General features: G+C 37.8%; 1 protein-coding gene across 2 annotated transcripts in view; it reads left to right on the top strand.

Moving 5' to 3' along the window:
* Positions 1-25,558, top strand: part of LOC124787645 (histone deacetylase HDAC1) — a 147,255-nt gene that overhangs the window by 62,866 nt on the left and 58,831 nt on the right. For both annotated transcript variants that reach the window (XM_047254431.1, XM_047254430.1), the window contains exons 3-5: positions 3,219-3,336; positions 6,350-6,705; positions 11,215-11,416. In XM_047254431.1, coding sequence (XP_047110387.1) covers positions 3,219-3,336; positions 6,350-6,705; positions 11,215-11,416 — 676 coding nt within the window. The remainder of the gene's footprint in view (positions 1-3,218; positions 3,337-6,349; positions 6,706-11,214; positions 11,417-25,558) is intronic.

The raw sequence follows: 25,558 nt of genomic DNA, 5'->3' as shown, positions 1-25,558 counted from the left end.
CTGTTTTATCTTCTTGTTCTGAGTATTTTCTTGACACCCGTCTCAATCTGTTACTGAGCAGGCGCTGAAGACCTTGCTGTCGTGCGTCCATACAACCCCATCCATCCATCCATCATAAGGTCTATGGTTGCTTGGTAGCGTAAAAAATTTAAGATTTTAAGTCATACAATCAAAAGGTATAGCCATTTATGTCACATTTTGATACTTGCAAACTCACTCACCAAAACCCACAGTGTATATCCCGTTGACCTAGAGTTGTGCAATTTGGCAAGACAAGAGGTTTCACAGTGTAAATAAAGGAAAAAATTAAAAAATTGTTTAATTGTAATTATATCACATAAAAAAAATATTTTCTGCCTCTACAAACTGACATTGCTTTCATAAAATGTCAAAAGTCTTAGAAATTACTGTAGGGATTTGATTTGGTTTTCAGTAATAGGTAGAGTTTTTCATGAGAGAGGTTTTTCTGTATAATTTATAAATATTTTGTGCTAATAGCCCTGAAATGAAATCCCCTGCTGCTGTAAAAACAATGCCTTGTCATCTAGTGGGGAAAGGCATAAGGCCGCGTGACAGCTGCACTGTGACAGTCTGTGCTTAAGATACGTAGACCATCTGTAATGTTTCAAAGCAAAGCAATATTGGTAATTGATGCAGGATTGCACTTCTATCATTTGGGATGATGATCTTGTTATCTCATAAAATATCCATTGTTTCACATAACAGTTAGACATTTGCATAACAACAATACTCGTAGCCATTTTCTTTTCTGGGGACTTCCATTAAATCATAGCAAATGGGAAATTATACAAAAAATTTGAACTTGAAACTTAAAATTAAAACATTCTCGAAAGTCTTGGAATTGCCAGTAAAGATATAATGCCAGTATTAATACAGATGACAGTCAAAAATCATCCAGATTCTCCGTTCCTGAATGGATGAATTATCTGTAAATACAAGTTAAGTTTGTACAGAACCCTTGTGTTGCAAGAGCCGTACTCACAATTATCTGCATTTTTTCTTTATTTTCCAAAGAATTGCACAAAACATTGTTTTCTCCGGTTGTAGGAGTGGTTCAGTCTGTAGTAACAGATGTTAATTTGGACAGAACTAGATTGCATTTTTTGCAGATGTTCAAAAACACAGTTATCATGTCCTGTGCTGGTGTTATATGATGGTAATAACTAGTTCCAATAATTCCTCAAAAGTATTGACGTCTATATTGCAAACACTAAGAAACAGTTACTTGAACTACGTTCTATACGTTTTTACTCTTTTTACAGGTAGTGAAAAGCTTCAAAACTAGATGATTTTGCTTTGATTAAGTTTTTGACCCAATCAGTTATTCTTTCCACAATTTAATTTCAGACAACAATACTGTTTTGAAAGGCTTTTTGGAAATTTTTTGTCAGAGTAATTTTTACAGTTTTAATTAGACAGTCTTTAATGAAATAACCTCCTTTGAAAGGTTTAGAATGTTTTAACTATCTACTCTGGGTACATATGAAATGGCACACACAACGGCTTCATTGTGGTTGCTTAGGAGCTGACATGGCGCTTTTATCTCTTCCGTGCCCTGCTCCCCTAACCTACCACTGTGCCTTCCTGCTGACCTGCTGCTCTACCTGAGGCCCACATCCAGGTATGGGTGTGTGTGTTTATAACATCTCCTTCTGCCAGTTGGTTGCTCTGTCTGAAATTCATGCCAGGGGATGAGTGCTGGCAGCATCTCCACTGTTCGTCACTTCATTGTGATTAGCAATTTCCTTAACTGAAACTCAATAGGTTCTTTAATGACATAGCCGTAGAAGTTAGTCTATGCCAGAACCAGACCACGATCATAATCGCTTCTGTGTAACTCTGATAGGCAGTGTTCCATGAACCCAGCTTGTTAGGCTTCTGCAGTCTGGTGTGATGGTAGTGTTCTTGACAATGATATTGGACAGTACTCACTGTCTGAACTGTGTGTGTCATGCCACATTGGCAGCGGATCTAATAGAAACCAGACTTCCATAGTCTGAAGTCATCCTTGACACTATCAAGCAGTGCCATAGTTTGAGTTGGTGGACAGGAGACAGTCTTCACTTGGTGTTTCCAAAGAAGTCGTCCTCTCTTTGCACAGTATGTGAGAAAAAAATCATTTAGAGAAGTTTATTAAAAGATAAAAACTAGAGTATGTACAATGAATAACATGTTTTTCATCAAAAAATGGCTCTCCGACAAATTTTTATACATATACAGCGTAGCTGTTCTGTTGGGTACTTGCAGTGTACAGACATTTCAAACTGTTCTTTCTCTCCCCCCCCCCCCTCCCCCCCCCCCCACCACCATGCATTTCAAGAATATTAATTAATTTGAAGTTTAGAGAAGTATGCAACCTTTATTGTTGGAGCCACTGTTGTATATGTATGACTGGCTGAAAAGCCAAAAGACAACAGTATGTGATGAACACCAAAATTGAATAGTAGTTACTACCTCAGCCACGTCAGTGAAAAGGCACATGGATGAAATGTAAGAGTGTGAACAAAATTGTGACTTAGACAGGACGGATAATAAATTTTCTGCAGGAAATGCCACAAAGAAGACATTATCTATTGGTGACTGCATTCTTAATTAAATGCGCTGAATTGTGACAGCAGGATCTGAGTGGAAACAGACAACAGATCTGTACTGCTTACAATTCAGGGGACATGCTGCCAGAGGTCACTCACAAAAATAAAAATGTTTTTATGAACAATCCATTCAGTCACCAAAGCTCACAGAATGCTGATGCTACTGCAGTTATTGTCAGGGTGTTCACACTGTACCACTTTAGAGTAATTGTACCATCCCAGTGTTGCAATTTCCTGAAGCATATGAGGCAGTGAGGCAAAGGGTTCATGACAAAACCATGGATATAATCCCTAGTTTGATTCAGTTTTGACCTTATCTGACTGAACAACAAGCACAATGTATATTTTTGGCACTTGTATAGTACTGATCCTGGTTATCAGAATGTGCAGCACTGTTAGTAGATATTTGCATTTATCCAAACAAATATTGTGTTTATAACTTAATTTTCATGTCATTTTCTCTTTTTACATATTTCCGTAACATGATACAAACCAAATCAAATTGAGCTGTTAAACATCAGAGATGTAATGAATTCCTGTATGTGAATACTGACCATTCTTACAATTACAAATAAATATTTATATAAAATTGATTTCCATTTGCAGCGGCCGCATAAAGCAACTGCTGATGAAATGACGAAATTTCACAGTGATGATTATGTGCGGTTTTTAAGGAGTATCAGGCCAGATAACATGTCTGAATATAACAAGCAGATGCAACGCTGTGAGTATACTTCTTAAATTGCTATTTTTTACACACGCACATGCACACACACACACACACACACACACACACACACACACGTTTGCATACTGATACATTTTCCCTGTGGACTACTTTGTGCGGGTCACTGCAGCTCGACTGGGGTGAGAAGTTTTGTGTCGGGTGGAGTGGGTGAAAGAAGGAGGAAGGTGGAGAATGGGAGGGAGAATTGGAGCAGGTACACAAGATAGGAAAGTGGCACTGAAGAGCTCATTATGGCTGCAGGTGGGGGGAGGGAGAGGCAGCACATGATGATGTAGAGAGTGGGTTGAGAGGCGGAGATAGCGCAGAAGAGGAAAACTGCAGAGTGGCAGATGTGGGTGCATGATGACAGAAGCTAGGGTTCTGGGGCAGAGGTGGAGGTAGCTGTAGGGTACAGTCTAGTGGGGATAGAGGCCAGAAAAGCTATGGGATCAAAGAATATGTTGCAGAGACAACAACAGTCTATGGAATCGAGGGAATCTGCTGTTATGCGGTGGATCCAGATGGTACATGTTGCGAAGTAGCCATTGAAATTGAACATGTTGTGCTCTGCAGCATATTGTGACACTGGGTGATAAATTGTGCTGTTGGTCAGTTTGGCAGTGGCCAGTAGTTTGGATAGAAAGATGGCTGATGGATGTGCTCACATAAAATACTGTGCACATATTGGATGTGGTGGATGGCAGTATCAGACAGGCCTTGCACCAGTCCACAAGAGTATGAGTCATATGTCAAGGTGGGTAGTTGTGTAAGTATAGGCAAGGCTATTGCATAGACTGAGCAGGAAATGAAATACCACTTTGGACGGAATGGGAAGGATTGTGTGTGGGATGGACCTTATTTCCAGGCTTGATGGTATATTGACATCCTGGCAAAGGATATGGTTTTTCTCTGTTGCATTTGGGGATGGTACTGGACCATCAAGGGATCACCAATTTAGTATTGAAGGGCAGTGTGGAGGGTAAAAATCGTAGAGGGAGACCAAGAGATGAATACATCAAGCAGATTCAGAAGGATGTAGGTTGCAGTAGGTACTGGGAGATGAAGAAACTTGCACAGGATAGAGTAGCATGGAGAGCTGCATCAAACCAGTCTCGAGAGGACAGCTTCTCCTTTGCAGCTGGTTTCTTGGGTTGGTTAAAGGATTGCGTGCAAGTTTGAATATAGCATGTGAAATTGTCTGTGGTCAAGATTTTTTGGGGTGGGGGTGGGGGGCTATCAGTGAAGGCCTTAGTAATCTTCTTTTGGCCATCCTGATTTATGTTTCCTATGGTTGCTCTAAAATAAATAATTTTCCAGCAGAATATAAAATTCCATTCTGAACCATAGGCAGACATGCATAGTCTGTTGAAACAGTTTTTACTTCTTGTGTTATGATTTTGAATTTCACAGTTCATGTTAAATTCAGTTTCATTATTAAGCACAAATACTATTAGGGAGTAAATGTATTAGCGAGTGTAAATAATTCCTAGGTCACTGAATGGGGTTGTGCAAAATATTCTGTAGAATAAATAGTTTTTGATCTTAGCTGTAGTATATTATGCCATATTACACATTGAAATTAGTGTTTTCTTTTCCTTAACTTGCATAAGAAATTTTCAGTGTAGAATTTTATTAGTATGAAAATAACTTCTTTTTTTAATCATGAGAACCCAATTCAGACTTAGCAGTACTTGATTAGTTGGAAGTTGCTGTTTCCGACTACCTTCCATAAGGCAAGATGTAAATGCTGCTGGATGAAAAATTTAGTTTTCCTTCCTGTCAGCTGCATTCTTATGTCCTGAAATCTCTTAATCATATGAAGAATTATTGGGTGACAGTAAAAAGTATGAGGGAGGAATGGAAAATAATGCACAATAATTTTTTTTGCCCTGGTACTGCAGTTGCAATGTTGAAATTTTGTGGTGATGTAGTTGGAAGTTTGCGCTACAGAGGGTATTTTGTTTTCATATGTGGCTCTAGCGAGATAAACCTGAATTACAAAACACATGCGACACATGTTTCTGTCGTCAACTTGTGAAGAGCAGCGGAGTGTATTTCGATATTTGTGAGTCAAAGGACATAAACCAAGTGAAATTCACAAAGACGTGTGGCATGTATAGGGATGATTGAAGCAATGGTTCCAGGTAGTGTGCATTCTTCCAAGAGGGCTGTGTAAACATCAGTGATTCACTACGCTCTGGGTGGCTGGTAACAGCTGCAACCCTGCAGAATGTTGGAGCAATTGAAACTAATTTTGAATGACCAGCGAGTGCAACTGCGAACTTTATTACAGCAATTCAACATTTCTTATGGTGTGATTTACGATATTGTTTGTGTTACTGTTTGCTGGGTGCCTAAGAACCTGACAGGCAACCACTAGGGCCAGCAAATGACGACAAGCTTGTCTCACGTAAGGCGTTACACCACAGAGGGGCACGGCTTTCTGAAAGGAATCATCACTGGTGATGAGTTGTGGGTCTGCCATTACATGCCTGAAATTAAGCAGGCATCTGTAGAGTGGAAACACTCTGGTTCACCAATACAAAAAAAGAATTCAAAGCGGCTCAGTCTGCTAGGAAAGTGCTTGTGATAGTGTTCTGGGATGGGCATGGTGTGTTATTGGTGGACTTAGCTGACAATGATTGCCCTCATGTTTGCTGCTCCTGTTGTGATAAAATCAACAAATTTGGGTGGTCTTGACTGGGCACTGTTGGACTTGTTAGCAACACATGATTATGGGGCACATAACATTGTCATCTACCAGCTACCCCACTCACCTCCCCGAAACTACCCTGAAAGAGGTGTAAAATACCTCCAGAAAACATTAACAGCTGATGCCACCTTATACAAGAAGCTTATGATGGAGCACATGCTATCACACGTATTTGAAGAGTTTAGAGAACAATAGTTTTAAAACCCATTGTTTTGTAGAATTATTTATTTCTTCACTGCTGATACATTTTGATAGGACTGTGCAGTGTTTCATTCTTGGATATTCCTTCTTTTTCAGTTAATGTTGGAGAGGATTGTCCTGTATTTGATGGCCTCTATGAATTTTGTCAGTTGTCCTCTGGTGGGTCAGTTGCTGCTGCTGTGAAATTGAACAAACAAGCCTCCGAAATATGTATAAATTGGGGAGGCGGTTTGCATCATGCTAAAAAATCTGAAGCATCTGGGTTTTGCTATGTGAATGACATAGTTCTTGGGATTCTAGAATTGTTGAAGTACCACCAACGAGTTTTATATATTGATATTGATGTCCATCATGGTGATGGTGTCGAAGAAGCTTTTTATACTACTGACCGTGTGATGACTGTATCATTCCATAAATACGGTGAATACTTCCCAGGCACAGGAGATCTGAGGGTAAGAGCTATTAAGTTTTAAAATGCTGTTATAAATGTTATATGAATAATGATATTTATTTTTTGGAGACTTTAAAATTGTGTGGCTATATAGAAGATGTGTTGTTTTTCTTGTTGTTGAAGTTGACGTTATCATTACTAATTATCACTGCTTTAATGATATTAACATACACAGTCATGCATTGGTTTCGTAACTTTGTCACTGTAAATGCTTTTAATGTTTAAAAAGTTTGATTGTTTAGGGTAAAGCTATATCTATGTTATAGTATGAAGTTGTAAATATAGTAATGCCTTATCAAAAAAATATCGATAAGTATGGTCGTGAGGTCAGTTTCTTATAAAAAATTTATTGACCATCGCTGAAGCTTTTAATTTGTGTGTTGGTATTCAGGTTGGCGTTAATCGAAAATGGTGACTTTAATAATCATTATGGGATCATTGTTTGCCATACACAAGTTCAGTTGTGTATAGAGTATTCAACAATGGCTCTGCATAGTTAGTATCTCCTGTATAATTTGTCAGCATCACCATCACTATCTTCAAAATTAGCTTGCAGACCTGTTCCTTCTTCAAGGCAAATTATCCTCCCATCTGGTGAGTGGTCTTCCTGCATTGTGTTATCATTTTGGCTTAGACAGAGCAACATCTTTTGAATTCTGTTGATGTCCATCCATTGAGTATTTTTTTACATGTTAGTTTGTTGCCCTGATTTCTGTAATTTATATTGAAAAATGTCCATTTCCTTACATGTATCATCATATCTACTTTTATCCAAGAGCATATAGCTTGCCACAGATCTTATAAATCTCGTTTCAGCAGCTTCTCATTTCTCCTGGTTTGACCTCTTTAATGTCTAATTTTCACTGCTGTATGTAAATGTAGGGATATCATCTTATAAAACTTGATTTGTGGCTTCTCCCTCCTCATGTGTTATGTATTGTACCACACATTCTTTGAACTTTATTTTGTTATTGATCTCCATCCTTTCAGTGACATAACTTATACCCTAGGTAATTGAAAATGCATAGTTGTTCTATTATTTATCATGTATAACTTTCTAGTCGTCAAAGGTCGTTTCCCTTGGAAGCACTTCTCCGTGGTTTTTGTTACATTTATCCTCAGGTTAAAATCGTTCACTACTTATAAGACATCTTTTCTATAGTTTTTACTTAGTATTCTGCTCTTAAGCCATTCCGCTTGAAGGAAAAAAAGTTATCATCCAGTTTCGTTTAATCTTTTGTTGTGATTGATAATTAACTCAGTACCCAGTTTGTTTGAGGTACTATTTCTTTTCCTCTTACACTAATTTTAAACCTAATTTCTTCCTTTTAATGATTGTTGAATTTAAAAAGCTTGCGATGTGACCAGTGCACTGACTGCAAAATTGATCTCTGTAAGTCTGCCTTTATACCAGAAGTTGTCATTAAATAGCTGGTGATCCGTTAACACGTTCCTTGAGACGGTATTATACCTTGGCAATAAACTAACTCTGACAGTAATTGTTAGATATAACTGAAGCATGGCAAAAAATTCTGTTCTCTTATAGTGCAGAAATATCTCAAAACTGAATGTTTTTTTTTATTTTATTTTTATTTTTTTTCCTTACGTACACCTACATTAATACTCCTTCTGGTTCCAGTAACTGTACAACCTCCCCCCCCTCCCCCCCCACCCCACCCCCCCTTTCCAATTTCGAATGGTGTATGGGAATAATGATTGTTGATAAGCCTCGATATTAGCTCTAATTTCTTGAATTTTCTGATCATGGTCATTTCTTGAAGTATGTGGGAAGAAGTAATGTGTGTCCTACTCTTTCCGGAAAGTACTCCCTAGTAATTTTTCATGGTAAACCTCTCAACCTCTCCGTGATGCACAATGCCTCTCTTGGAGCATCTGCCACTAGAGTTTGATGAGCATCTCTGTAATGTTCTCGCACTGACTAAATAACACCAAGACGAAATACACTGCTCTGCTGCTCTTCTCTCTCTCTCTCTCTCTCTCTCTCTCTCTCTCTCTCTCTCTCTCTCTCTCCCCCCCCCCCCCCCCCCCCCCCCTCCCTATTTTATCAGTCATACCTGGTAAGCATTCCAGATTGATGAATAATACTCAAGAATCGGTGAGCAAGAGCCTCGTAAGCTGCTTGCTTCGTAGATGAGCTGTGAATCTGTCTGGCATCTGTTTTTCCTACTATTTTGTTTTATGTGGTCATTCCACTTGATGTCATTTGGTTAGTTACTCCTAAAAATTTTACAGTGGGTACTGTTTCCAGTAATGTGTCATCAATAATGTTATTGTACAGTAGTGAATTTCCTTGCCTGTGTGTGCACAGTAAGTTACATTTGTTTATGTTCAGGATCAACTGTCAGAGAATGCACCATTCATCAGTCCTCTGTTGATCATGCTGCAAGTCAGTGCTGTCATGTGGCATTGCTACTTTTGTGTAGGCAGCCACATTGCCTGCAATCAGTCTTAGCTTCCGATGCTTTCTACTAAGTTGTTTATATACATTGTAAACAGTAACAGTCGTATCACTTAGTTGGGGTACTCTGAAAATTATGTTTTCATCTGTCAGTTTCATTCTGATAAGAGCAACATGTTGAGTTCTATGTACAAGGAACTCTTGAATTGAGTTGCAAATATGGACCAGTACTCGGTAAGCTTGTCTTTTTATCACCAAACAGCAGTGTGGCAGGCTGTCATTTGTCTTTCTGAAGTTAAGGACCATGGCATCAACTTGAGCACCTTTGTGTACAGCGCTGTGGATCTCATGGAGAACCAGAACGAATTAAGTTTTGCAAAATCTCTGTCTGTGGAATCCAAGTAGAGTTTAATAGAATAGATTTTCGTTCTCCAAAGATTTCTTAATTCTTGAGCATAATGCATGTTCCATAATTCTACAACAGATTGGTGCCAATGGTATAGGCCTATACTTTTGTGCACCTGTCCTATGACCCTTCTTGAAAATGAGAATAACCTGTGCTTTTTTTCATCATTAAATACCCTTCAGTACTTTAGTGAAATACGATAAACTGCTGCTAGAAATGAAACAAGTTCTTCCGCATAATCTTTACAGAATCATACAGGTATCTCATCTGGTTCAGATGCTTTTCCACTACTAAGTGATTGTCACTGCTTTTCTATTCTGCGATCCGTTATCTGAGTTTGTGCCATTCAACATTTGTATAATGATTGAAAGGAGGGATCTTTTTACAATCTTCTGTGGTGAAACAGTTACAGACAACCGAATTCAGTATTTCGATCTTCTCTCTTTTATCTCTCGCTTCGCTGCCAGTATGGTCACTGACTGACTGATTAGATGATTTCAAACCTCTTGCTGCCTTTAAGTAAGAATAAAACATTTAGGGTTTTTAGTCATATCGGTTAACAAAACTTTACTTTCAAAGTCATTGAACGCTTCTCTGATTTTTCTCATTATGCTCAGCTCATTATCTCTCTGTTCAACTTTGGTTTGTCAGCTAGGTTTTGACTTCTCTGAAATCTGTGATGAAGCCCTCTTTGTTTACATAGCAGTCTTATAATACAGCTGTTAAACTATGGCAGGTCTTTCCCATTCCTGAAGACCTCTCTCGGAACATAGTTGTCTAACGCACATTAAATGATGCTTTTGAATTTTTTCCATTTGTGCCCCACATCTTCGTCTTCAGCACTGTATATTTTATGTTGACTGTTCAGATACTCTGCAGTTTGCATCTTGTCACTCTTGCTAAGCAAAAATATTTTCCTACTTTTCTGAACATTCCTTGTAATACCAGTAGTTACAGTTGCCATGACAATATTACAATCACTGATACCCTCCTCTGTGTTAACTGACTCAATAAGTTCAGGTCTGTTTTCACTAGGAGGTTCAAGATGTTACCTTCTCTAGTTAGTTCTCTATCTTCTCAAAGTAATTTTCAGGATGATAATATATGAATCCCTGTCTGTGGCTCAAGTTTGGTATCATGATCTCCCAATCCATGGCTGCCAAGTTGAAGTCACCCCATATTATGATGACATTATCAGGAAAGTTCATAACAGTATTCTGCAAGTTCTGTGTGAAGAACTCTACTGCAACAGCTCCTGACACACACAGGCTTCTATAAAAGCATCCGATTACCATTTTTGACTGACCTTCCATGCTTAACTTCACTCAGATTCATTCACATTTGAAATGTGTGATAACCTCACTAAATAGTATTGGCTTCTTTACTGCAATAAATATGTCGCCACCATTAGTGACTAACCTATCCATATGATAAATATTCCAATCTGAACTTGGGATGTTGTTGCTATTCTCTTACAGTTTCAACAAACTTTCTCTGTGTTACAACCTTTGGTAAATGATACTAATTCTGGGACCTTTCCTTGGATGCTCCTTCAGTTTGCTAATATCATATTAATTATACACATGTATGTCTAATTGTGCTCATGCATTTGCAATATTTGTTTCTGAAAATATCATTTTTGTTATTTTTTTGGACTGTCCTTTATAACTGTTCCCTATTTTCAGGACATTGGTGCTGGAAAAGGAAAATACTATGCTGTTAATATACCCTTAAGGGATGGAATGGATGATGAAAGTTATGAATCCATTTTTGTTCCTATAATATCAAAAGTAATGGAAACCTTTCAACCTAGTGCAGTTGTGCTACAGTGTGGTGCAGATTCCTTAACGGGTGATAGGTTGGGCTGTTTCAACCTAACAGTTAGAGGTAACGTTCAGTAATTATCTAAAGAAATGACTCAATATATTTTTACTGAAAATGATCATAGACCTGTAAGATGCATAGTAAAAATATACCAAATTACGAAGAAATTGATTCATGTTGCAGGAAGTCAGAACTGAGAATTTATTTAAGAATAGGGAGATATACCAGATTCCATTAAGTAGATAGTTAACTATATTACATGTTGACTTTTTTTTTTGTCATCAGTCTACTGACTGGTTTGATGCGGCCCGCCACGAATTCCTTTCCTGTGCTAACCACTTCATCTCAGAGTAGCACTTGCAACCTACGTCCTCAATTATTTGCTTGATGTATTCCAATCTCTGTCTTCCTCTACAGTTTTTGCCCTCTACAGCTCCCTCTAGTACCATGGAAGTCATTCCCTCATGTCTTAGCAGATGTCCTATCATCCTGTCCTTCTCCTTATCAGTGTTTTCCACATATTCCTTTCCTCTCCGATTCTGCGTAGAACCTCCTCATTCCTTACCTTATCAGTCCACCTAATTTTCAACATTCGTCTATAGCACCACATCTCAAATGCTTTGATTCTCTTCTGTTCCGATTTTCCCACAGTCCATGTTTCACTACCATACAATGCTGTACCCCAGACATACATCCTCAGAAATTTCTTCCTCAAATTAATGCCGGTATTTGATATTAGTAGACTTCTCTTGGCCAGAAATGCCTTTTTTGCCATAGCGAGTCTGCTTTTGATGTCCTCCTTGCTCCGTCCGTCATTGGTTATTTTACTGCCTAGGTAGCAGAATTCCTTAACTTCATTGACTTCGTGACCATCAATCCTGATGTTAAGTTTCTCGCTGTTCTCATTTCTACTACTTCTCATTACCTTCGTCTTTCTCCGATTTACTCTCAAACCATACTGTGTACTCATTAGACTGTTTATTCCGTTCAGCAGATCATTTAATTCTTCTTCACTTTCACTCAGGATAGCAATGTCGTCAGCGAATCGTATCATTGATATCCTTTCACCTTGTATTGTAATTCCACTCCTGAACCTTTCTTTTATTTCCATCATTGCTTCCTCAATGTACAGATTGAAGAGTAGGGGCGAAAGGCTACAGCCTTGTCTTACACCCTTCTTAATACGAGCACTTCATTCTTGTCCGTCCACTCTTATTATTCCTTCTTGGTTGTTGTACATATTGTATATGACCCGTCTCTCCCTATAGCTTACCACTACTTTTTTCAGAATCTCAAACAGCTTGCACCATTTTATATTGTCGAACGCTTTTTCCAGGTCGACAAATCCTATGAAAGTGAAAGTGTCTTGATTTTTCTTTAGCCTTGCTTCCATTATTAGCCATAACGTCAGAATTGCCTCTCTCGTCCCTTTACTTTTCCTAAAGCCAAACTGATCGTCACCTAGCTCATTCTCAATTTTCTTTTCCATTCTTCTGTATATTATTCTTGTAAGCAGCTTCGATGCATGAACTGTTAAGCTGATTGTGCGATAATTCTCGCACTTGTCAGCTCTTGCCGTCTTTGGAATTGTGTGGATGATGCTTTTCCGAAAGTCAGATGGTATATCGCCAGACTCATATATTCTACAAACCAACGTGAATAGTCGTTTTGTTGCCACTTCCCTCAATGATTTTAGAAATTCTGATGGAATGTTATCTATCCCTTCTGCCTTATTTGACCGTAAGTCCTCCAAAGCTCTTTTAAATTCTGATTCTAATACTGGATCCCCTATCTCTTCTAAATCGACTCCTGTTTCTTCACCCTCATAGAGGCTTTCAATGTATTCTTTCCACATATCTGCTCTCTCCTCTGCATTTAACAGTGGGATTCCCATTGCATTCTTAATGTTGCCACCGTTGCTTTTAATGTCACCAAAGGTTGTTTTGACTTTCCTGTATGCTGAGTCTGTCCTTCCGACAATAATATCTTTTTCGATGTCTTCAGATTTTTCCTGCAGCCATTTCGTCTTAGCTTCCCTGCACTTCCTATTTATTTCATTCCTCAGCGACTTGTATTTCTGTATTCCTGCTTTTCCCGGAACATGTTTGTACTTCCTCCTTTCATCAATCAACTGAAGTATTTCTTCTGTTACCCATGGTTTCTTCGCAGCTACCTTCTTTGTACCTATGTTTTCCTTCCCACCTTCTGTGATGGCCCTTTTTAGAGATGTCCATTCCTCTTCAACTGTACTGCCTACTGCGCTATTCCTTATTGCTGTATCTATAGCGTTAGAGGACTTCAAACGTATCTCGTCATTCCTTAGTACTTCCGTATCCCACTTCTTTGCGTATTGATTCTTCCTGACTAATGTCTTGAACTTCAGCCTACTCTTCATCACTACTATATTGTGATCTGAGTCTATATCTGCTCCTGGGTACGCCTTCCAATCTAGTATCTGATTTCGGAATCTCTGTCTGACCATGATGTAATCTAATTGAAATCTTCCCATATCTCCCGGCCTTTTCCAAGTATACCTCCTCCTCTTGTGATTCTTGAACAGGGTATTCGCTATTACTAGCTGAAACTTGTTACAGAACTCAATTAGTCTTTCTCCTCTTTCATTCCTTGTCCCAAGCCCATATTCTCCTGTAACCTTTTCTTCTACTCCTTCCCCTACAACTGCATTCCTGTCGCCCATGACTATTAGATTTTCGTCCCCCTTTACATACTGCATTACCCTTTCAGTATCCTCATACACTTTATCTGTTCATCTTCAGCTTGCGACGTCGGCATGTATACCTGAACTATCGTTGTCGGTGTTGGTCTGCTGTCGATTCTGATTAGAACAACCCGGTCACTGAACTGTTCACAGTAACACACCCTCTAACATAGACATAGACAAAATAAAGTGTTAAACAAAGGAACTTTTGCAAGCAGCAGATTTATTTTATGTGCATATAAATTAAAAGAAAAGGAAACCTCAAATAAAAAAGAGGATGTGTGGGAGTTAGAGGCAATGATAAGAGAAACAAGCCAGACATTGAAGAATGCTGTTAATATACATTCCTGGAGAACCACTGTGCAATTTCACTTGTGAGAAGAGGCAGTGTTAATCCGTGAAATGAATGCATTGATTTCCAGTGAGAGCACTGATGACGTTCGTTTGGTTGCCCTAAGTCCACCATTGTAATCATTATGATAGAATATGTTGAACTAAATGAAACTGTTGAGGAATGTCTTTCAAAAGATGTGGGAAGATAAAAAAAGTAAAGCTATCATCAATCCGAAGATTGGTTGGAGCACCACAGTTTTGTACGAGGCATGGTCCTGTTGAAGGTGGTATACTGTTGCCTTCCTCCGAACTTTCAGCTGTCTTCACCAGCTAGTTACAGGGGACCTACAGTTCAACATGGACTGTGAACTGTGGTACAACTCAGTATTTTTCAAATCAACCCTTTTTAATGATCTCTGGGGACTGAAAATTTTTTCCTTAAACAGGGGTTTTCCTTAAATGGGGTTTTTTCCCAAGTACACAGGAGTGACCAAGAATCATAATTCAGGTATGTTTATGTGGTAAAAGTATCTATAAAATCACAATCTTAATGGAACACATTTTTTAAAAAAAAAAAAGAATCTAGAAGAGTTGTTTGTTTCATCCTAAAGAGGAAAATTATTTCCTGATGGCATCAACTGCACAGTAGCTGTGAATCTTGGCACAAGTTCTTGTTCTTGTTATTGTTCTTCCTCTTCTTGGTTGTCACTGCCTCCTACCTCACAGTTTTCCTTCAGAAGCCCTTCACACAACTCACATTCATCTTGAATGTGGAAGTCACGATATCATCATTGCAAGAAATAGTATCCTGGAATGTACATTTTCTGGAATGTCTAAGTGATTCTATGCCATTCACCTAGAACAAGGCCATCTTCAACAGCAATTGATGCACCACAACCAGCCTTTGTGAAACGATTTAACACAATCTGTTGTGTTATTCTAGGTACCAACAAACATATGTATAGCCTGGAGAATGTTGAGTCTCATCACTTCCTATTTATCAAGGAATGAAATTGACTTTTACACTACCGCTATTCTGTATTTGGTTTTAACGGGGTGTATTATGCACAGGTCCAGAGACTGCAGATGATTAGTGCATTATGGAGGAGAGAAAACGTCACATCCATTTCTCAATAATAGTGTTTCCTTGGGATGTACAGGGCATTGCTCGATAATAAGTTCTCTTTTCCTTCCTGTGTGAGAAATCTTGTAAAGATTATGATGTCATCCAGGCATTCCTGTTGTACTTGTAAGTATAAGGTAGCATTTTCAAACAGTGAACACTCCAGGTTGAAATAACAACAATATAAGGAATAGGATAGATTGCTACTCATCGTAAAGATGACTCTTCGAGTTGCAGACAAGAACAGCAAAAAGGCTGCTACACATGCAGCTATTGGCAATAGGCTTCCTCAGCAAAGAAAACATACACACATTCACACAAGCAAGCACACCTCATGCACACTTGGCCGCCGCCACTGGCAGCTCTGATCAGAAGGTAATATTTTTATATTTGTGAGAAACCTGTGGGTTTCAAATTTTTCTGTTACTAATGGAGGTATTTTTTCACCTTCATCACTATTTACACACAATGGTGCAGTCATTGTTTATTTATTTTTTATCTGCGTGGCATTTTTCTCCCTTAATAGAATACATTTTTGTCAGAAGTAAGTTAGAAAAGAAGCCAGTTTCAGCTGCATTGAAAATATCTGCAGGCTTAAAATCCTGTGTTAGTCATGGCAACGTAATGTTCCTTCAAAAATTTACAATATCTGTGTTTGCAGCCTCACTTTTTCTGAGAAATGAGAGATTATCACTTTTTTATTTTTAATTTTTTTTTTTTTTTTAATGGTCCAGCTAGTCTATAGGTGCCCTGAAATTTTCAACACTGATCTTTAGGATGATTTCAAGGGGCTTCTTTTGCAATACGCATTCATTTGTAGAAATGCTGTCACTTCCCATTCCTTGAAACAGTAGTAAAAGAATGTTTTGCATGGCATTGAGCGTTGACAGGCAAATGCTTCACCTTTTGGATACAGAGACAGGCAAGCTTTGACATTTAAGAACACTTCTGTTTTTTAGTATGCTGCACAATGAACATGGCACGAAATTGTACTCCTTCACCACATGGGAAAGTTTTTTTTGTTAGCGATTGTCTTCAACGTTGTGGCTGATCACCAGCTTCTCCTGAATTGAGCTTTCTACATTTGCAAGCCATAACTCCACAGAAGTAAACTAATAAATTCAGTAATAAACAACTACACTTCTTGGCTCACACTTCATACAATCTAACTTCGTACAGTTAGATCACGTGACTACAGTCGCATGTTGGGCAAGGCGGAAATCACTTTCCTATTCCTTCAGCTCATTTTCCAGTATCGCTACAAGGATATTTGAGTTACTGACCAAAAAACTGTGTTCTAGGTGCGTGTTGATCAGAAGAATAAGTTACCATTTACTGCCATGAGATGATCCGAAATACGACCTGCATGAAACATATAAATCAAAAACTCACTTGGACACATTAGCAGTTGTGTAAAGGTTCAATTTTAATTTGCAAAATGTTTCATGTTTAATCCTTAAAACTGGAGTATTTCCTAGAGTGGTGTTCGTTAAAACTAAGGATGACTGATATTATTCTTATGGGAATATTGCCAGGACTGAAGAAAATATTCATTAACAGCAGGAGTTCCTTAAATGCAGGTTAGTTAATTCGGGGTTTTGCTGTACTTGACAGATAAAAGTCCTAGGACTGACTGGATATCGAACTAAAAGATCTTGATCCATGATTTAGATATTCATCACTGAGCCATTGAACCACACATGATGAAACAATTGAAAACAATAATAATACAAAGAAAATAAAATAGAAATGTAAGTTGGGTTTCATCAAATGTCATACTAATAAGGGAGAGTAAATAATACAAAAAAATTCAAGATTTATTTAAATGCTTACATAGTGCAAGAGAAAATTGAAACCACTGGAGGTTAATAATGAAAATTACATTGTAAAAGTAATGTCAGTTGAGCTATGTAAAACCATTTGAGGTATGAAGGTATATGGAGATGGTGTTTTAGAGGAAGTGGTTGAAGTTGGAGTCAAAGTGGTATAAGAGGAACTGACAAATTTGTTTACAAAATGTATGTGGAGGAAGACGGTTTCTCAAAACCTGAACAGTACCGTAATTATTCTCCTTTGCAACAAAAAGGGGTAAAGAGACTGTAGCTCTATTAACCCTTAGCTCCACAATGAATGAGATGTTCCATAAAATTAGGCTGCTTAGGGGAAAAATAGATTTTAATCAGACAAAGAAACTAGCTGGCTTTAGAAGTGGATGACAACACAGTAGACCATTTGCAACTCGCGATAAAAACTATAAAACCAAGCAAATGGATTCACAGATTTTACAGAAAGGTAATTTCATATAAACTCGATGCAGCACTCACCCCGACAGTCAGATTTGTTTCAAATGTGGTACGTTCAGTGATCCAGATAAGAGATGAAAAGCTACCAATTAGCAGAGGTGTTTTACAGTTGTGAGAAAAGCCATAGGTCTGCAAAGTTTTGAAATGGTGTGAAATTTAACATAAATGACTACAATTCTGATTGTAATCCAGATACAGCAGTGAAATTTATGTCACTGAGAAGCTAATGAGTAGAGCTTTACATTGATATGCAAGATGGCAGGTTTCTAAGAATTTTCACGTTCAAGGTCACTTTGACCTTGATTCTCTCAAAACACGCCACCTTCAATTTTTTTGGAAAAAAAAAATAGGTTGTGTTGCTCCAGTATGTTACTATAAATTTGCTTAATATCAAGAAGGCACATCAAAGACTCAGGATCAAAAATTTATTTTGTCTCCATCACTGCACTAACAAAATGCAGTAACTTCTTCCAGAACAGCCGACAATAGCAGTCACTATTATACTCACAAATTTGTGAAAATTTCTTGTTGTTAATAATGAATCATAGAGACTTTTATTTCAACCAGTCATTATTGGCTTGTTTCATGGGTGTGGCTTGTTTACTCAAACTGCAGTGTACATGTACTGGGAAATAGTCTGTAGTAGTAGCTTGTAAAAAATGCATCTCAGGTCAAAATGAACTGTCGCAAATCCATTTAAAGGTAGTGTTGCAGGAGTACAGTTGAATTTGAGAAGTGCTCAGGAGTGGATGGTGAACAAGTGTCCTGATGTATTTCCTGGTGGAAAAATTTGAAGCAGATGTAGAAAGCAATCCACAAAACCCTTCAACCCCTGCAGGTGTTGTCTCAGCTGTGCAAGGTACTTCCAGAGATGATGATAGTGCAGATGAAAGAGCATCTGATCTGGCATTAGATTCTTTAAATACTAACCTTCAGTTTCTGGGTAAATCTCCTGTGAAGAGACAGAGGCTAAATGCATAAACAAAAATTGGAAAGGTTGCCTTTTGTGTTGGAGCATACTTACATGGTGCAACTGGAAAAAGAAGAGTATAAAAAATGGAGAAAGAGAAATCACAGCACAGGTAAAAGATAAGTTTCACAACACAGAATGTATATGTGACAAAATACAAATTATGACAGCATTTCCCAAGAGCTGGAGCATAAGGAAAACCATGAAAGAATTTTCCACTTTAGATTACAAAATACAAAGAGCAAAACAGTAGCAGAACATGGTATACTAATGACACCAAATCCATGACCAGGTAAGACGTTGTGAAAAAACCATCAACTCATCCACGAATTTTACTGTGATCATAACGTGAGCCTTGTGATGCTAGGAAGAAAAGACTGTGTGTATGTGAAATGAAATAGAATTGGAGTAAATAAGCAGAAGCAGCTATAATTACACAATCTGAAGGAACTGTATGCATATTTAAAAAATAGATAACCAGATGTAAATATTGGATTCTCAAAATTTTGTCAGTTGCTGACAAAGCATTGTGTTCTTGTCCATGCCAGTGGAACCCATGTTTTTTGTTTCTCTCACATCAGAATTTTAAGTTAATAATTCACGTGTGTAAATTGAAAGAACTAATGAAGTGTGAAGAACACACATGACCATCATAAAAGCACTGTACAGCATCTGTTACATGCAGTCCTGCACTTCCACAATGTTTCTCAGGCGCATGTCCCTGTTGTCAAAGTTTGAGAAGGCTGAATGATTATCTATCAGTTGGTACAAACTGCATTGGCGAAATTACATCCAAGTGTTGGGTAACTACGGGCAGGTTAGTTTGCATAAAGTTTACAACAGCTCCTTCTGCTCATTATCACCCAGCTGCAGTCACAGATCTTTAAAATTGCTAAAGAACAACCCAAAGTAAGTGAATAATTTGTTGTTTGCGATTTTGTAGAGTTTGTTTGTGGTTTTCTAGAGCATTACTCCTTCACCATTCAGGGTTAAGTACAGGGATTTCACTGGAATGATTCACTGGTTACCATCCACCAGTTTGTAACTTACTACAGACCACAAATACAAATGAAATACACCATGTGTCATATGTGGAAGTATCTGATCGCCTTCAGCATGATACAATAAATGTATGTATTCTTTCCAGCACTGTCTCACCAGTGTCTTAAAATGTCACTTTCCAACTACAAAGCACATTTACTATGTTTTTGATGGATGTGCTGCCCAATACAAAAACAGAAAGAATTTCTTGTCCTGTTACTACGAAGATAATGGTAAAGGACCTTGGGGTGAGATTGTAGGGGCTGCAAAGAGATTAGCCTCACTTGTCAGCCTCAAGTGACATGAAACCCATATTTTGACAGACTGACAGCTCTTTCAGAGGTGCAAAGAAAATATTTTTTCATGTGTATTCGACTACACATCAGTTTCCCATCATGATTAAGTCATTGCCAACTGAAGCAACATTGCAAGAATACAAGTACAATTCCAGGTACCCATGTATCCATTAGCTTCATTGTAACAAAGACATATTCCTTTATAAATGATAGAGTGCAGCAATCAGTTGTCCTTTTGTGCAGATTTTATTATGCAACTCCAGATTTCAGCTACTACCTAGCCATTATCAATGCACTATTTTTTAAACTCTGTGCATATTAGTTCCTTATTGTTCGGGTGCCAGTCACAGATCTTTGAATATTTATTCGAAGAACTGTGACTGACACACAAACAACAGGGAACTAACATTCATAGAGTTTAAAAAATAGTGCGTTGATAATGGCTAGGCACCAGCCGAAATCTGGATTAGATGACGACTGATTGCTGTGCTCTATCTTTTATAAATTGCATAACAGCCGCTGAGTGCACCCAGTTTCCTAGTGGAAGGTAACCTGACAAAGAAATATTCTGCTTCTTTAGTGAGCAGAGAAGTGTCGGTGATTGATATATGGAAATAAATGCTGTTAAAACATACATAGATTTGTTGCCTTTATGTATGACAATTGTTGGTGGGCTGCATATGTCTTCCAAAGTTATGAATAATGTACAATCCATGGTGGAATAATGACAATATTATGAAAAGGATAATTGCTGCTCACCACATAGCGAAAATGCTGCATCACAGATAGGCACAGCAAAAAGCCTGACAGCTAGAGACTGTGCTCATGTGTGCATGAGCTGTGTGTGTGTATGTGTGTGTGTGTTCTCTAATTCTGATAAAGACCTATTTGGCTGAAAGCTTTCTTTGATAGCCTCTCTGTGACTCAGCATCTCCACTATATGATGAGTAGCAACCATCCTTTTCATAATTTTCATAATAAAATTATGAAGAAATAGATGAAGTTGCATCAGCATGGACCATCTCCATCATTTGTATTTCCTGCCATACCAGACACATTTGTTAGCAGAAGATGTGACAGTCTCACAAGACTGGATCCAGTGACACCAGCTGGCAGGATATACTCTGTTCCTGCATCGGGTATGGTGACCATTAACAATTTTAATTGGAGACTTGTGAAATGAGATGTAACCACTTTTTATTGCCTGTTCATTGAAGCTACATGGTAAATGGTTCATAATACCATATACTAATACAAAGCATATTTTTGTACAAAATTACTTACGAATTGTATTTTCAATAATTTGTATTTAGTATTTATGTGCTACCTTCTGCATTTTGATAGTACATTGATGCTAAGAAAATAAATTTTTGGTCTTGATGTCTTTGGTGTGTGATGTTGATATATACCAGTTTGTAGAAGCATATTGGAGCAATTCAATATATTTTGTTCCACCCGAAAAGATACTGAAAGTGGAGTGTTTTGAAATGCTCAAGGTCAAAGATTAAGGTCAGTAACGTTGAATGTGAAACGTATTAGAAATCTGCCGTCTTGCATATCAATGTTAAGCTCTACTCATTAGGTTTTCAATGATACAAGTTTCACTAATGTATCTGGATTAGAACCAGAATTATAGTCATTTATGTTCAGACAGATGCATGTAAATTTCACACTATTTTGAAACTTTGCGACGTATAAAATTTATCAGAACTGTCATATACCTCTACGGATTAGTAGTTTTCCCTCTCTTGTGTGGATCAGTTTACTTTTCTGTGTTGAATTGATGTGGAATTACCCTTAAGCATTTCACTCATATTGAACAAAATCTGTATCAACATCTCACAGAGAAACAAGTTGCTGATTTACCCTGTTAGCAGATTACAGAGCTACGACTTCCATTAGAATAGTAAGAAATTCAGAACTGAAAGAGGGGTAAGGCAAGTAGATTCCGTATCACCAGAACTGTTCTCAGTGGCTGTAGAAGTTTTCATGTCCTCAGGATGGAAAAATAATGAACAAATATGTTTTGAAGAAATATATTTGAACTACCTACTTATAGTTTGTGATATTGTGCTGTTTGCCTATTGTTCACACGAACTTCAACAAAAATGGCTTAACTCAGTGGAATAAGTTTAAAAATAGGTCAGAAATTCAATATTAGAGCATAAAATAACATATAAACCCCACAGCAGAAAGAAAACTGTGTAAATTAGTAATGAAGTTGTTGAAAAAACTGTCAAGTTTTACTATTCATGGCAGTTAATGTCTCCTGACATACGGGAAGGCAAATAAACTGAAATGTACAAATGGCATTTAATGCAGATGGTAAACTTAATAGTGTTTTCAGCTGCAAGCATCCAATGTAAGGAAAATTAACCCTTTGTTTCCTGACATAAGAAAAAATTTACTTTTTAACATTTTCTTTGCAGAATTTATGCTATTGTGGCCTCAAATGACAGTAGGATTTTTTGTAAAATTTTATTTTATTTTTCACAACTTTTTTCTCTCCTGGTACTTAGAAGTACCGTCAGACTCCATGTACAGAATCACAACATGCGCAGAAAAATGCTCCAATTTTTATAACTTGTACCTTATTCCACATAAATATTAAATATTTTTACATTAGAAAATTAATTAACCGAAATATGATATTTCTGAATTTTTTTTTTTTAATTTCGCATAAATTTATTCTAGAGCAACTTCACAATACATAGTAACTTAGCTATACATTTTTGACAGTATATACATATCACATATTTAGTGTTAGTGATACCTCATGAAATTGTAGGGAATAGTTCTTTTTCTCATTGCAGCACAAATACACTTTACATGTACTACATTGTGAACGTGGTCTCGACTGAATTTTATTTTTCGCACACATTTCGCATCATCCTCTTTTACAACTGAACACTAAAAAATGGTTTCCTCGGTTGCCAAGACGTACATCCTTCGGAACAGAAAAGTTATCCTTCCTTCTCTTTGGGAGAGTTATTTCATCTTTACCAGAGTTTCTCTTTTTGAGATTTGGCACTTGCTGTTCATTCATTAGCCCTAGTGCCACAGCACACCTGAATTCCAGCAGTGGCAGTGCCCCATGTAGATAACTGAAAATGACGTAAGGATTGACAAAAGCAATTTCTATTGCTCCCCAGAAGAGACGGTGCCACCATTTCTTTGATCGCTTGTCAAGACCATAAGTTGAATGTAATCTGTCTGCATGATCCACACCACCCATGTTTTTATTGTAATCACATACAATAACTGGACATGGTATAGTCATACTAGTTCCATCTTTCTGTTTTCTTGTCACTACGTTGTGTTCAATGCCATGGAAGTTTGACGCAAAATATACTACTTTATTTTCCTTTCATTGAAATAGTGTTAGGTCTAAAGATGACTCTCTATGATTTGATTTAGACATTTTTCTTTAGGTAAATTCCCTGGCAAACCTTTCCTGTTTGTTCTAATTGTTCCACAGGCAAATGTATTTACCGATTTCTGTGTGAGAAAAAGTGGACAGAACAACTAGTGAGAGGTAACGCATTGTTGCTACAATAAAGTGTTCGCACAACCTGACTGTACTAATAAGTCCGCTTTATATTTTCCACTTTATCTCATTCACTTGTAACGTAATGCTTCAAACTATTATAAAAAAAACAAAGAAGGTAAGTACGTACAATGGAAAACTCAACGGAAATTTCAATAAATTGCGCACAAATTCAGGCAACACCATGGAAACGAGCACATACAATCTTCTGTTTTCACAGCAGCGCGCGAAAAACAATTTCAAGCTCTGACCGCCAGAGAGGTCTATGTATTGCACAATAACATCTATGAAACAGTAGAGCAGAGTTACTGTTATGTACCGACAGGCTCTCAGATCACGAAACTGCACCACGAGAAAATAATTAGAGTCAAAACTTACTGGTACTTTTAAGTACCGTCAGGCAACAAAGGGTTAACACTCATTGTGTGTTATCAGTTTTGATGTAATGGCTAACTATTTAGACATTTATTCAGTATGGAAAACCATTCAGAAACTGAGTGTTGGGAAGATGCATGTTAGAAGTTAAAAGGGGAGACAGAAAACAAAACAAATGATTCAAACAGCAGTGACTTTTTATGTCGGTGCAAGCAAAGGAATTTTAATTACTGAATTATAGTTGGGTAACATTGATGAAAGTCACCTAATTATCTTATTATGACTGCCTGGTTTGATATACCTGTACTTGTGTGTGGGGGGTCTGAATGTGTTTGAAAAATTACTTGGTCTGTTTAACTGTGACAGTGTTGGAGGTTAGACTTTGAACTGTTGTAACCTCCCTTTGTTGTTGGCAACATACCCAATTCAACTTGTGATATCGAGCAGCTTTATGTCCCGTAGAGGTGCACAGTCTGTGAGAAGACTGAATAGTGAGAAAAAATGCTTCCAGGTAGAGACTGGAAGTAATTAAAATGAGATATTACTTCCAATAAGAAAATCGTTTTCATGAGATTGCTGAGCTCTGTGTGCATCCAGAAAACATGATAGTAATGAAAACACTGTGACAATAACTCCATTAGCAAAACATGCAGTTCTAAAGCTTATTAGGAATCGCACAAACAAAAGAAAGAAAACTTGCTAGCTTTCGAACTTATCCTTTAATGAGCTAGAGTAAACATACACACACACACACACACACACACACACACACACACACACACACACACACACACACACACACACAACCTAGACATGTCCCTATTTGATGCCATCTGAACCAACAAATGCTATTGTAGTGCCTTGCAAATTTCAGGGTAAATTCTAGACACACTCGTATTTCCACCATCTCGAACACGCGTTATTTTCAAGATGAGTGTGTGAAAGTGAAACTGTGTCTACTGCGCCTTGATTATGTATTTGTGCAGGACTGGCGTGTATTGGATGGTTGATTGGCGCAGGCAGGTAGTCGCCGCGCTTGCCTCAGAAGTTACACGCCCAGCACAAGGAGCAGACTCGCCATACTCCATGACGGTGCTGTCAGTCATTATTGAGAACAGTTGAATGTGGTTAAAGAAAAGAAAAGACACTTACTTATGCACTTACTTTTGTGAGGTCCGGATGGTGGATTTGATAGAGCTTTCTAGATTGTATTTGTTACAAAATATGTAGGAGTATCTGTTGGACCGGTAATTGTTGGGCTTACAAAATTTGAATCATTTATATGGTGTCTTGTTTGTGGAAATGGAAATATAGTGCGATTGGCTTAAAAGTATCCTGAGTGTACGGAGTTATTTTAAGAGTATAAAAAATTCCTCCAAAACAGCATCTTATCTTTGGATAAGTTGGGCAGACAGTCGCAGCCGGCTGTCCTGAAAAGAAGATGGTGAAACAACTCCACGTAAGCTCATTAGTAAAGTGTGTGTGAGAGTCTGGCACA

The sequence above is a fragment of the Schistocerca piceifrons genome, chromosome 3 (genome assembly GCF_021461385.2).
Source record: "Schistocerca piceifrons isolate TAMUIC-IGC-003096 chromosome 3, iqSchPice1.1, whole genome shotgun sequence".
NCBI classification, from domain to species: domain Eukaryota; kingdom Metazoa; phylum Arthropoda; class Insecta; order Orthoptera; family Acrididae; genus Schistocerca; species Schistocerca piceifrons.
The sequence above is the reverse complement of the archived record's forward strand: the minus strand, read 5'-3'. Positions and strand labels throughout refer to the sequence as shown.